The sequence below is a fragment of the Somniosus microcephalus genome, chromosome 7, assembly GCF_052327205.1.
Source record: "Somniosus microcephalus isolate GS21.2 chromosome 7, FLI_Smic_1.0, whole genome shotgun sequence".
In the NCBI taxonomy this organism is placed as follows: Eukaryota; Metazoa; Chordata; class Chondrichthyes; order Squaliformes; family Somniosidae; genus Somniosus; species Somniosus microcephalus.
The window spans coordinates 63,393,130-63,407,859 of NC_140993.1; the positions used below are offsets into that span (position 1 = coordinate 63,393,130).

At 43.4% G+C, this 14,730-nt stretch overlaps 1 protein-coding gene across 2 annotated transcripts in view; it reads left to right on the forward strand.

The window, feature by feature from the left end:
* The window catches only part of oxsr1b (oxidative stress responsive kinase 1b), a 257,293-nt gene that overhangs the window by 111,909 nt on the left and 130,654 nt on the right, over positions 1 to 14,730 (forward strand). For both annotated transcript variants that reach the window (XR_015078974.1, XM_085992508.1), the window contains exon 5: positions 9,606 to 9,661. Coding sequence is in view for 1 of the 2 variants with exons in the window: in XM_085992508.1 (XP_085848634.1) it covers positions 9,606 to 9,661 (56 nt within the window). In the remaining variant the exon portion in view is untranslated. The remainder of the gene's footprint in view (positions 1 to 9,605; positions 9,662 to 14,730) is intronic.

Below are 14,730 nucleotides of genomic sequence, written 5' to 3' on the forward strand. Positions count from 1 at the left end.
TTTTCTATATTCAAGCTGGTTTACCAGCTGCGCGGGACCTCCACAGCACGGTCGTGCAGTTTAAAGGGAATATTTATTTGTAGACTACCCCATTAGTGTGATTTGATCCTTTATTATCTTTTATTTCTATCCACATGGATTCTATTTCTATCTTACTGAAGGCTGGGTCACTTTTTTTCTACTGCTATTATGTTATCTGTACTAAGTACAGCTACTCCACCTTCCCTTTTTCCCCCCCTCTGCCTTTTCTAAATATGTTATACCCTGCAATGTTTAATTCCCAGTCCTGACTTTTCTGTAGCCATGTCTCAGTAATCCCTACTATATCTAGTTCCTCACAACGTATTATTGCCTCCAGTTCACCTGTTTTATTACAGACACTGTGCATTGCTGTACAGACAGTTTAACTCATTTTTAATAGCAGTACCCCTCCTTATTTTTAACCCCTCCTTATTTTTAACCATCTTTTTACACTTCTATTCTGTAACACTGTTTATTCTCTGGCCATTTATGTCCTCCCTTAATTTAGTCTATCCTATACTCTACTTTCTGGTTTTGTTCAGATTTAGGCTTGTTTCATTTTCTGTAGATGCCCCCTGCCCCCGTCTTACTAGTTTAAATCCTTTGCCACCTCCCTATTTACCCTTTCCGCTAGGACACGAGTCCCATTCCGGTTTAGGTGGAGCCTGTCCTATTGGTACAGCTCCTTCCTGTCCCTGTACGGGTGCCAGTGTCCCATGAAAAGAAAGCCCTCTTTCCCACACCAGCTCTTTAGCCATGTGTTAATTCTCCTGATCTATCTGTCACATGGAAGAGAATGGGATAGGTATTTGGAAAGGATATAAGAAAAGGGCAAGGCAATGGAATGAGAGTAGATAGCTACAATGGACCGATCAGATCTGGAATAATAATTGTCTTTCCAATGTAGTGGTTAACTGCAACCAAATTGACAGAAGGGGCAAGAGGAATCATTGAGCCACAGTCACACGGGATGTCATTGGTGACTGACCAGGCTCGTCCCAGTGCTGTGGGTCGTTGGAAACCAGCTTGGAGGAAGGACTGGTGAGAGGTGAGCGTTGGTTGGCTACAAATATTTGATGAGAAATGGCAGGTTATAGATACAGCAGATATTTGTGAAAATTGTCTTTTTTAAGGCAGTGATAATGATATTAGAAAATGGCAGCAACTGAGGTTGACCATTTCGGAAAGCATGGGACTGAGATGGGAACGTTGGCTGCTGGGTTCAAAGGCATTGAAGTGGCAGATGGTGAGCTTCAAGGGGAAATGAGGCTGGGTGGGAACAAGTAGAGTTTAGAGGATGAGGGTTTAGAGGGGGAATTAGGAACTAGTGTGGAGGAGAAGTTGAGACAGAGGAGGCAGAGCATATTATGCCTGATATATAATTGTTCAGTTTGGTTTTCAATTTTTGTTAGAGTAAATGTGGCAACTTAAGAGATGAGGAACAGGTGAACTGCATTACAGTGACTAAGTTGTAAATATCAGTGGATGAATAAAATAGAGAAAAATCTGAATTTCTACTGATCCTGCCTATAAGGAGGATTGAGGTGGAATCCAATGTTGACTTTGTCTGGATGTAATCAGAGAGCCCCTTGCTCTATAGAGTTAGCCTTATGATGGGAGCTATGCAGAAATGTTCAAAGGAGCGAAGAGAAATAATTGTGTGGCAATCACACAATGTCGCAATTGTCAGAAACAAATAAAGCTACATTGTAACTGAGCATAGTCAAAATGGCGCTGGTACTGTATCAACGATACCACCAGGATCATTTAATATCCATTTCCCAAAATCATGATCAATGTCAGTTTTGATGATTTATCAGTTAGGAATCCATTTTATCAGGGACTAAATTCTGGGAATTAAAAAAACACAAGTACTGATTATAATTGTAATATTTGGCACTAGTAATTGTCACTGATTGATTGATTGTTTTTTATCACAGGACTGACCATTAACTGAGTAAGAAATTTACTGTATTAGGAAGTTTTCTGTGATACAAAATTCAATGCTTTTATTTTTAAGGATGGCTTGCACACAAAACCTTCAGTGATGTGCAAAGCCAAGTGCCCCTGCAGCCAGTGACGCTACTGTTACAGTACTAATGTAGCTGCTTCAGAATGCAAAGGGCTCCTTCCCTTCAGTGATGTTACTGGAGTGGCTTAGAGGCAAGGAGATGCAACATGGTAATACTCTATGGGGCTTAAAACTTTGACTTCTTAAATATAAGTTTACATTTTTCCATTTTTTAAATAAATAAACAGTTCCTAGGAGTACTTTAAACAAGAATTAGCAACTCTTCGACTTGCCTTGTTCTTCAATGATGTATAGCTCTGTCTGCCAGTGATTAGTGAAATCCATTCTGTTCTGAAGATTGTATGTCTAGCCCATTATATTTAGAAGAATGTTAATGTACACACCCAACAAATTAACAAAGCATTAAATCTGACTGTTTTGATGGTTTAATTGGATGCTCTGGATTCCCATTATACAGTTAACATTAGCCAAACTGTGTACAGTAATTGTCAAATCAAATTGCACATGCCTGCAGCCAGAGTGTGCAGTGGCATATTTACTGCCAGGCCAACTTGTTGAAGGATTCTACTGTGTTAAGAGCCAAACTGTCCTTTTAATTTGGGGATTGAATTACATTTGGCCTAACAATCCGTGTTGTTTTTTTTCTATACAAGGAGTTATTCTAACCCCATGTGCCCGCACTGTCCCCATATTCCTTTAACACTCTTTCCTTCAAACACCTATCTAATCTGTTTGGAAATTATGACATGGTTTACGCTTCAATCACTAACTCTAGTGGTGCACTGTCCTTAACCCGCTGTGTTTAAAAAATAAAATAAATAAATAAATAAAAATTTAAAAAAAGTTTCTCCTGCTCCCTGGCCTAAAACATTTAATCTTGTATCTATGGCCCCTCATTCTAGACTCCTCAATCACTGGAAATAGTCTGTTTATATTTATTGTGTCCCAACTAATGTTCCCCCTAAGGTGTATGGCCACGCAGTAATCTCGAAGGTCCTGCGCAGGCCGCTCACCGGTTTTTACATTGTAAATACCACGCATGCGCAGAAATTTAAAGGGACTGCGCATTAAAAGAAACAGGCCGCGGAGAACAAAGCGCAGCTTGCAGGGAACATTGGTCCCCAACCTTCAGAATTTTAAAAATCTCTATACAATCACCTCTTACTCTCTGTTCTAACAGCCCCAAATTTACTTCATATTTGTATTTCCTCATACCAGGCAAGATCCTACTGAATCTGCACTGTACCCTCTCTGTTGCCTTAACTCATTATGCTATGGAGCCCAAAACTGTACATAGTACTTCAACTGTGGTCTTACTAAAGTTTTCTATAGATTCACCATTACATGATCCATTCTTGAGACAAGGCAGCGTTCAGCAATCACTAGCTCTCATCCCTAAAGTTTAAAATAGACACGTTCTTACAAGTGATGGAGTTCAAAGTGTATTTTATTTTTTGTTGTGAAACCTTGGTGCAGGATCAAGGCCCCAGAGTTCTGGGTGGCTCCAAGTTCAAAAGAGTAGGAGCGAGGAAGAGGTTAATTGAAAAGAAATGATTTGATGCCACCAAGCTTAGGTTTTAAGAGGTTGTTCCAGGTGAGTAATGAAAGAAACAGGCCGCGGAGAACAAAGTGCAGCTTACAGGAAGTGTTGGTTCCAAACCTTCATAATTTTAAAAACCTCTAGAATCACCCCCTACTCTCTCCTCTGTTCACAAAAAAAACAGCCCCAATGAAAGATGTGGGGAGAGCATCTTTCAGTGTGTCTGTACATGGACATGGGTGTGACATGCAATGTGATGTCTTTATTCTGTCACCGGTTGCTTGTAATGCATTAAATTAGGCTGTTATATAAAAAAAAAAGTTTGTAGTATTGATTTGCTTGGATATAAACTACTCGAGTCGGTGTGACAAAGTTGAGTTGGTACATGGGTTTCAGGAGCTCAGCTTGCACAAAAGATGATGGTGAATTTGTTTTTTAATTTCCTCCCCCCCCCCACCCAAATCATTCAGTTTTCTCCACCTTTGTCCTGACTTGTACTGGGTTGTAATAGTATGGCCACCTGCTCTTCGATCATTGGTCATTCTGCATGTGTGAGCAAAGGCAGGCATCACAGCCAAGCCTAATGTGTTCTCATCCGAAATCCACTCAAGCAGGAGTCAAAAATCAAATCAAATCAACTTTTATTGTCATTGTTAGTGCACAAGTGCAGTACAACAAAATGTAGGCTTGCGGCTCCCGAGAGTGTACAATTAGATTAAGACATTTAAACATTCAACATACATTTGGCTTGTAATACATTAACATAAACATAACCCTAATAAAGTGCATTGGCAGATGTGCAGGCTTTAGAGTTTATTTGTGGAGTTCAGTAGGATGACAGCCCTGGGAAAGAAGCTGTTCCTAAATCTGGTCGTACGGGTGCGAATGCATCTGTAGCGTCTCCCAGATGGCAGGAGGGCGAACAGACTGTGGCTGGGGTGGGTAGGGTCTTTGATGATGGACCATGACCTCCGTAGACAGCGTTTCTGGTATATGTGCTCTATGGTCGGTAGCCGGGTGCCGGTAATGCGTTGGGCAGTTTTGACTACCCGCTGCAGGGCTTTCCGGTCATAGTAGCTACAGCTGCCATACCATACTGTGATACAGTTTGTCAGGATGCTCTCTATTGTGCAGTGGTAAAAGTTAGAGAGGATCAGGGGTGACAGGTTACATCCCTTCAGCCTCCTTAGGAAATATAGGCGCTGCTGGGCCTTCTTCACCAGAGAGGAGGTATTGAGGGACCAGGAGAGGTCTTCTGTGATGTGGACTCCGAGGAACTTAAAGCTGTCCACCCTTTCCACCACAGCCCCATTGATGTGGATGGGGGTGTGACTTCCGCCTTTAGACTTCCTGAAGTCCACAATGATTTCTTTGGTTTTCTTGATGTTAAGGGCCAGGTTGTTATCAGCGCACCACTTCACGAGATGCTGGACCTCCTCCCTGTAGGCTGACTCATCGTTGTTGATCTGGCCTACTACCGTGGTATCATCCGCAAACTTGATGATGGTGTTGGAACCATGAACAGCCACACAGTCGTGGGTGAAGAGGGAGTAGAGGAGGGGGCTCAGCACACATCCTTGTGGGGCCCCCGTGTTCAGGGTCAGTGGGGGGGGAGGTGTGGTTACCTAATTTGACAGACTGGGGTCTGTTTGTTAGGAAGTCCAGGGTCCAGTTGCAGAGGGAAGTGTTCAGGCCAAGAGTTTGGTGGCCAGCTTGTTGGGGACGATAGTGTTGAATGCTGAGCTGTAGTCTATGAACAGCATTCTGATGTAGGTCTCCTTACCATCCAAGTGATTCAGTGCCGAGTGTAGAGCAGTTGTGATTGCATCCTCCGTTGATCTGTTTGCACGATAGGCAAACTGGTGTTGGTCAAGAGAGGTGGGAACACTGGCTTTGATGTGAGCCAGGACCAGTCTCTCTCAACACTTCATTATGATGGGTGTGAGTGCGACAGGTCGATAGTCGTTCAGGCACGTCACAGCCGTTTGTTTTGGCACAGGAATAATGGTAGCGGTCTTGAAGCATGTAGGGACTACTGCCTGGGCCAATGACAGATTGAAGATGGCGGTGAAGACATCAGCCAGCTGATCACATTCCTTGAGTACCCGTCCAGGGATGCTATCAGGTCCAGCAGCCTTACGTGTGTTCACTCCGCGTAGAACACCCCTTACGTCAGAGGTCGACAGAGTGAGCACCTGGTCTTCCGGGGGTGGCAAGGCTTTGGTAGCCGGCTCCCTGTTGTCCCTGTCGAAGCGAGCGTAGAAGTTGTTAAGTTCCTCCGGAAGGGAGGCATCGCTAACCGGGGGGGGCTGGTGTTTTTGCCTTTGTAGTCAGTGATGGACTGGATGCCTTGCCACATGCGCCGGGGGTCCGAGTTGTTGCGGAAGTGATCCTCTATCCGCAGTGTCTGTTTCCTTTTGGCAGTCCTGATCCCCTTTTTTAGGTTGGTCCTATCTGCACTGTAAGCCGCTGCGTCGCCAGATTTAAATGCTGCGTCGCGTGCTTTCAACAGTGAGCGGACCTCTCCGTTCATCCAGGGTTTCTGGTTGGGGTATGTCCTGATATTTTTATGGGTCGTGACGACCTCGACGCAGCTGTTAATGTAGAATAGCACTGTGGATGCGTATTCCTCGATGTCATTATGGGCAAACATGCCCCAAAGTGTGTTCGAAGCAATCCTGAAGCTCCGATACTGCCCCCTCTGGCCATACTTTCACTGATGTTCTCCCTCTTTTGATGAGCGGTTTGTATGCCGGGGCTAGAAACAGGGAGAGGTGGTCAGACTTCCCAAGGTGGGGGCAGGGAATGGCCTTAGAAGCGTCTACAATGCTCGTGTAGACTTGATCCAGAGTGTTCTCCCTCTTGTGGGGCAGGAAACATTCTGGTGGAATTTCGGAAGTACAGTTTTTAGGTTTATGTGATTGAAGTCCCCCGCGACGATAAAAGCTCCATCTGGGTGCGCAGTTTGTTGTTCGCTGATGGCCCTGTAGAGGTCCTTCAGTGCTAGTTTGGCATTAGCGTGTGGTGGGATGTAGACCGCAGTGATGATAACAGCCGTGAATTCCCGAGGCAGATAGAAGGGTCTGCACCTTACCATGAGGAATTCCAAATCAGCCGAGCAAGATCTATCGATTATGTCAGTGTTAGTGCACCAGGCATTGTTAGTGTAAATGCACAAACCGCCTCCCTTGCTCTTACCGGAGTCTGCAGTTCTGTCGGCGCGGAAGACCGTGCGTCCTTCTAGTTGGATGGTGGTGTCAGGGATGCCGTTGTTCAGCCAGGTCTCTGTGAAGATCATGGTGCAGCATTCCTTTGTCCTTTTCTGTGTGGAGAGATCCAGTTTGATCTCATCCATTTTGTTTTCCAGTGACCTGACGTTGGCCAGGAAAATACTTGGGAGGGAGGGTTTGTGTGGGGCCCTCTTCAGTCTGTTTTGGATACCGGCCCTCTTACCCCGCTTCTGCTTGCGTTCCCTGCGCGGTCTGCGTCGACTTCCGGCTGGGGAAGGACGCCACGCTGGTCCCGGGGGTCGGGCGATGTTGGGAGGCAGATCGATGCCACCGCGTGTGAGCCGCATGCAGTCGGCCCCGATGTCTAGGATCGTCTGCCGGCTGTACGGTAGGTCTGCCCTCAATTCCTGTGTCAGCAGAGTCCAGAAGAGACTCAGAAGGAGGGTGAAAATGCTCCGTCTTGGGAGAGACAAAGCCGCTGCGTCCGTGCGTGCCGCCATCTTGAAAAGGGCACTTGAGTAGGAACCTTGGCAGTTTTTACAAAAGTACAGAAGCCAATTTGTAGCCCTTCCTACTGGCACCCTAACTTAAATCATCAAAGACTGGGAATTAAACCATGGACATTCTGGTTTGAGCAGCTCATCTGCTCACTGGAAAAACAAGCCACTGCAGGAGTCTTCAAGACCTGACTTTCTTTAGAAAAGCTAAAAGTGCGTGTTGGATCCTCTTGAGATGCTATACCAGGAGAGTGAGGATACCCATTCCACACTGCCTTTCCCACTGCACCAAGCCATTTATATATAACTGAAGATGTGAAGCAGGATTTGATGTGGTTTGCGACTGCACTGTCTAGTTTTCCTGTTCCTTCTGCTCCTCTCCTGAAAGCACTGATTCCCAATGAGGTAGGGTTCCATAGATGCCTGCGGCCTTCTACTACCTTTCCCAAATAGGCTCAACGGAGTGAATGAACAGACTATTTGACCATGACAGGTATTTAACTCTCAGCCAAATCTGTCCTTACTTGGAAGCACTTTGTGACAAGAATCCCTGAATAGAGATTTGGAGCCTTGGCTGATTTTCCTTCTCCCATCCCCAATTTTCGGGTGTGAGATCGATTAGAGTGCCCCACCTGCTGCCTTGTTCGAGATCAGATAACTTAGCCCAGTACTGGAGATCCAACTTGGGATCCGTCTGGTCTGTATGTTCAGTAGCACATTAGCTGATGCACTTACTTACCCAGCCATTGCATAAGCTACTGCAATGCTTTCATCAGGATTAAACTGTTTGGTAAACTAAATGATGGATCAATTATGTTGCTAGCTTTTAAATAAAACTTACTGTGGAATGAGTTTGACTTTGCTGCTTGACTAACTACATTGGTGACTGTTTTATAGGCCCTATAATTCATTTAGTTTGTGAAGTTCCGGGATGACTGGCATATCTTTTGTAATGATAAATCTGAGATGTATCGATGTGTTAAGTCTGCCATGCTGCTAAATTTCCTATCCGTTTGCATCAGTTGGTTATTATACTGTTGTAGATGCTGGAACTGCACTGTATGACGATCTCTCCTGGCACCAGTGTGACTCCCTTTATTGTAAACCTGAGTCCTGTTTACATAGATCAGTGCAATGAATATGCTTCTGTGGTTCAAGATACTTTTTAAACTGTAACTGATGTTCAGAAGAAGTGTAGTAACTTTAGCTTAAATTGAGGCTTGGTTTTTGTATGTAATTACATAGAACTTAAGTTCTATCTTTTCAGTTTTTAATTTCCCCCTGAAGAAATTAATGCTGGTGCCAATTGCTCTCTGTTCCCTCACCAAGTGCCTATACTTCATGTATGAATCAAAACAGTGAAGGTACTTCCACAGGGCTGTTAGGTAGGGGATTCCAGAATTTTGACCCAGTAATGATGAAAGATATATGTCCAAGTCGGGATGCTACGTGGCTTGGTGTGGAACCTGGAGGTGATTGTGTCCCCGTGTACTTGCTGCCCTTGTAATCCTAGGTGTGGGAGGTGCTGTAGGAGGAACGCACACTGTACACACAGATAGTACACACAGCAGCCACGGTGTGCCAATGGTGGAGAGAGTGGATGTTTAAGGTGGCGGATAGGCTTGCGATCAAGTGGACTACTTTGTTCTGGATGGTGTTGAACTACTTAAATGGTGTTGAACTACTTAAATGTTGTTGCAGCTGTGCACAGCCAGGCAAGTGGAAAGTATTCCATCACACTCTTGACTTGTGCCTTGTAGGTGATGGAGAGGCTTTGGGGAGTCAGGAGGTGAGCCACTCACTGCAGAATACCCAGCCTTTTACCTGTTCTAGCAGCCACAGCAATTGTGGTTAGTTCAGTAGAATTTCTAGTCAATGGCGACCCCCAGGATGTTGTTGGTGGGGGATTTGGCAATGGTAATGCCGTTGAATGTCATGGGGAGGTGGTTAGATTCTCCTTCAGTATATCTGCTGCAAATTCAGCAAAATATTGAAGTTTTAAGCTTCTTCACTGCACAGAAGATATGGGTAAACTTTAGAAAGGAACAGTGACAAGCTAATTTGTTTTTGTGTTTTCCTTTCAGCCAACTCTTAGAGAGAATAAGGTGCATGAGCTAATGTGGTATTTGTCCTTGGAAGGATCTGTCAGTAAATTGCTGGATTGAGTTTGACCCTCTTTTTTTAGGTCCCTCCTTAACACAGGAATTTTCCATTAACAGCTGGTACTTTGGAGCACTTGTCCCTTTTGATTCCTGCACAGCTGAATTGCTTTATTTATCTTGCAGGGACGTGAAGGCAGGAAACATTCTTCTCGGAGAGGAAGGCTCAGTACAAATTGCAGGTAATTACTGGCAAAAAATTCAGTGTATTAGGGTAAATTAGCTAAAGTGAAAGGTCTGATGTGGATATTGGGGAAAACTACAAAAGCAAAGAGATGACTGACCTTGGATTTTAACTCATTGGATTTCACTGATGCAAATTTAAGCCCGTATACATACACACACCCACCCTCACAGGCAAGCATCTGGCACACCACCACACAGATGTGTGCATATACACTCCCACAGGCAGATGCATGCACTCTTTTTGTCTCTTTACACCCTCTCTTTCTCTCGTATGCTTTTTTTTCTTTTCTTTCTCGCACTCTCACTCTCTGGCACACATTTCTGTTCCCCTCTCTTTCTCCCCCCCCCCCCCCCCCCCCCCCCAACAACTAAACATGTATGTACACACCAACCCTCGCCTCAAGAAAGACACACACGCACGCACACGCGCGCACGCGCACACACGCACACACACGCGCACACACACACGCAAGCATGTGTGCACACAACTTACTCCAGGCACACATACAATAACCCCTCTGGCGATTGAAATGCATTTCATTTCAGGCACCCAGTGTCAGTGTGAAAAACTCCCCGGTCAATTATAGCATGGGGCAGAATACAGAGTAAAGCGCTCTATTCTGCCCCAATATTGTGCCTCAATTTTAAACTTGGAAGACTGCTCCCTACAGCACCCTCATTTTCAATTTCCAACAACAGCCAATCAGTTGCCTCTCTGTGCGAGATACCTTATTTAATGTAATCTCATTCAGAGTGAAATTATTGTCCCAAAATCTGCAGTCATGCCAGTGTATTCCAGCAGCAATGGTGGGAGTCTGCTGTAATAGCCAGAAATTGGGTAGATATAGTTTTAAACATTTAATGCGCTGGCTTTCGTTAAAGGAGCAGGCTTGCTATTTTCATCTTTTTCAAAACTCCGTTGATGAGATGAAATGATATAGACGGTGTGTGGTTTATGGGAAGGGAAGACTGGCCGCCGCCTTATTCCAAGTTTCTTTATGTTCTTATGAAAAGTAACCATAAATAACAGTTTATTTTTATCCATTATTATTAATATTTGTGTTTAAACACAGCAGTAATGATGTCGGAGAGGGGGACAATTACTGTAGTGGAGCTATGGAGCCCAGATGAAGGAGCCGAATTAACGGAGTTGGAATAAGAAAGCAGGATTAAAGCAGAGTGCTTCATCTTTCTGATATCAAAATAAATCTTGTGAATACATAGCCAGTTCTTCAGCATCTGAAACAGAAAAGATAGTTTTAGGGGGATTCCTTTTGAAGAAAGATCTTCAATGAAATATTAACCTGTGTTTCCTCTTTTCAGATACTGACTGGGTCTGTTTTGTTTCTGCAGTATTTTCTATTTTCATTCTGGGTTTCCAGCATTCATGGGGTTTCTGCTCCCTCTCTCATACAATGTGACTCATTGCTGCACCCTTTGGGTCTGTTACTTGTCCTAACTACTTCCCTCATCCCTCAAGAGGCTGTGGATGCTGGGTCAATTGAAATTTTCAAGGCTGAGATCGTTACGTTACAAAAATACATTTAGCAAAGGCGGGTAAATGGAGTTGAGCTACAGATCAGCCATGATCTAATGGAATTTCTGAACAGGTTCGAGGGATTGAATGACCTACTCCTGTTTCTATGTAAGGAGTTACCAAGTTTTGAGGTACTGAAAAGAATATGTTGGGCAATGCAGTGTCTCGATTTCAAAAATGAGCATTTAGGGAGGAGTAACTGTATTTAGGATGGTGTATTCACAAAGGATGCAACAAGAAAGGAAAACTCGGAAGCTATGACCACAGTAGTGATTAATCATATGAAATTATCTTTGGGCAGGAGAAGCTGGACTTCATGTAAATGTTTGGCCAATTCAGGGATATATAAATTAGCAGCAATACTTAATTTTAAACACTTTTTATACAGTTAAATATAGTCAAATTCATCCTAAATCAGCCTGTTGGCAGTCACAGCAGATTTTCCAGGGTTGCATTTTGTATTAATTCCAGCATAAGTCAGCCATTCCTCAAGGATAGGCTTTAGTTCAGTGCCCAATTTGAGACATAACCCATTATAAACTGGCAGTTGACATGCAATCCAAATTCCTCACCAACAAACACTGCCTTCCTCCCTGCTCTCTCTGTAATGTCAACTCTCAAAAAAATTGTACGTGTAGAGTGTGCATGGTACACTACATTACAGTCCTGAGCTAGCCTACAGTGTTTTAAATAGGTAGCCATACTTAATCAGTTGGAATAGATTTGATTACTGAATGTGGATTATGGAGTGTAAATCAAACATTGGAGCCTCAGACTAGTCTTTCCTGATGTTTTATGACCAAGTTTGCATTGATTGGGACAAATTTTAGTTTTATTGCTGGGTGTTTCTCCTGGTGTTTTGGGGAGATTTAGAACGGAGAGCAGGAGAGATTTCTTTACACAGCAAGTTGAGTCTGTGGTATACACAAGGTTAGTAGTTGAGACAGAAACTGTCAGCATTCAAGATTAGGTTGGATCGGCGGATGAAGGAAAAGTAGAAGGGATATGAAAACCGGGTGAGTAAACACCAACAAGGATTAGGTGGGTGGATTAAAAAAAAAATTCATTCAGGAGATGTGGACGTCGCTGGCAAGGCCAGCATTTATTGCCCCATCCCTAATTGCCCTTGAGAAGGTGATGGTGAGCCGTCTTCTTGAACTGCTGCAGTCCGTGTGGTGAAGGTACTCAGACAGTGCTGTTAGGTCAAAATCCTGGAACTTTCTACCTATGATGAAGGAACAGCGATATATTTCCAAGTCAGGATGGTGTGTGATTTGGAGGGAAACTTCGAGGTGTTCCCATGCACCTGCTGCCCTTGTCCTTTTAGGTGATGGAGGTTGCAGGTTTGGAAGGTGCTGGCGAAGAAGCCTTGACTAGTTGCTGCAGTGCATCTTGTAACAGCCATGGTGCCTATTTCCGTGTTGTAATTTCTATGTAAAACCGTCATGTTAAATACTGGGTGTAGTGCCAGACTGCAGAACAGAAGGGAAGTATATTTAAGGTACGTTCCCATTCTCGTATAAGTTTTTTTAACTGTTTGGTTCGAGATATTTCTGCTTGCTCCTTCCATGATTGTAGAGGTGTGACCTTTTATGATGAAACAATGGCTTGCTGCCCACTGGATAAACCCATTTGACTGGGTTTTATAGTACTAGGTAGGTAGAATAAACCATCTACAAGTTGGTGCCACATACAGGCATTGTTTGTTTTATTATGGATGCATTTACCTAAATAACATCTTGGTGTTTGGCAACATTTCAAACTCTGCTGAGCTGCAGATGATTGTACACTCAGCACCTAATGTGGCTGTTTTGGAATACACAGAGCAACAGATGCAGGGGGAGACGTGTTGGAGTATCGGTGTTACCATGAACCTTAAGAGTTGGCGGGTAAGATCCTCCACTCAGAGTTCCCACTCTGAGCCAAAGAGTTGTATGAAAGACAGGCATTTTTCCACAGGTGAGAAGAGACACCGAGCTGCTCAAGTCGCTCTCTCAACAGCTGGTTACAAAGCAGCACTGGCCAGACCCTGCTGTGGCTGGAGATGATGCTGTGCGATTAGAGGTTTGGAAGTAACTCTCTTAACCGCACAGACTAGAACAGTATGTAGATTGGATTCCCATTGACCTGTCATTGGTTAAGGCATATTTAAGAAGATGGTCGACTCTAATGAGCAGATGATGGGGCTAGTATTCTAGAAGGTCAAATGGGTTGGAATTGCCTTCACCCGCACCTATTCTGTGAATTCCTTCAAAAAGCAGCTGAATTAATATATAATTAAGACTGGGAATGCAAATTGTAACGGTAGATAGATGACATTGTACTATCTGAACACACTGGCTCCTATGTTCTTGGGACTTTGGATTTTCAGTCCTACTCCTGGAAGCATCCTTGAGAGTCGTGGTGATTATCTATAATTGAGAAGAAATTTCAGTTTTATCCTCTTAGAATTTTTGCCTGTGGTTATTTGCCATTATCCAGAACTTAAGTTAGGAGAGTCTTCAGTGTTGCAGATTGTGTGTGGTCTGCGGCTATTTTGCCATACCAAGTTTCCTTATCTTTGTATGAAGAATGACTAATAGCTGGAACTGAAGGTTTAAAAAGAGGTTTTCTAGGAGAAATCCAAGATTTGCAAATTTAAATTGTACCTCCCAGTTGTACAGAGCATTGGTAACAGTTGAGATTCACTTGCAGGTCTCGTAATTTTCAGAAGTTTTTTTTTAAAAGATTCATGCTAGAAATTTTAAATTTTAAACCTGTTTAAATTTCCTGCGTGACCTGAGTATTAGAATGAAATCACAGTACTCACGAATGTTGGGCACACTGAAATCGTGCACTTAATCTTTACAATTGCATAGATTTTTGAAATGTGCACTGTTACCAGTAAATACTCATGCCAGGCAACATCCTGATTGAGGTGTGGTCAATGTATTCATCCGGCCAGTCTCTACATATAGCATTTAAACTGCAACTCTGAGATTAACGGCCTCTATTCAATTCCCTCCCTATGAGAAATTGCTTTGCCGCCTTGGTCTTGAGTTCAGGTCTTTGTTGTGTGTAAGATTACAGATGCAGACTTGTGTACGGCTGTTCTGCAGTGCAAGGTGTTAATATAACAACACTGTATTGCTGTCCTATCTGAGAACAGACTTCACAGTAGGGTGCGAAATTCCACTTCCCTCATTTATGCTAGGTGTCCATTTTTGCTCTTTTCTGCAAAGCACCTTGGAATGTCTTTTTCTACATTTAAATGTGTTAAAATAATGCAAAATTGTTTTCTATTTCAAATACCAACTGACCTACTGGGTATTTGCAGCATTTTCTGTGTTTTATTTCATTTTCCCAGTATTTATCATTGCAGATTAGGTACTGTGCTGCTTACTCATGGAGAGATATAACCTGTAATTCCCAAATGAGATTGATTTTTATGCCGTGGTCATCCAGTGAGGAAGTGGCAATTTCAGACATCGGTATGATTTGAATTAGATCAAAAATGTCTCCCTTCAAAGATGTTCTTAAAGATTAATC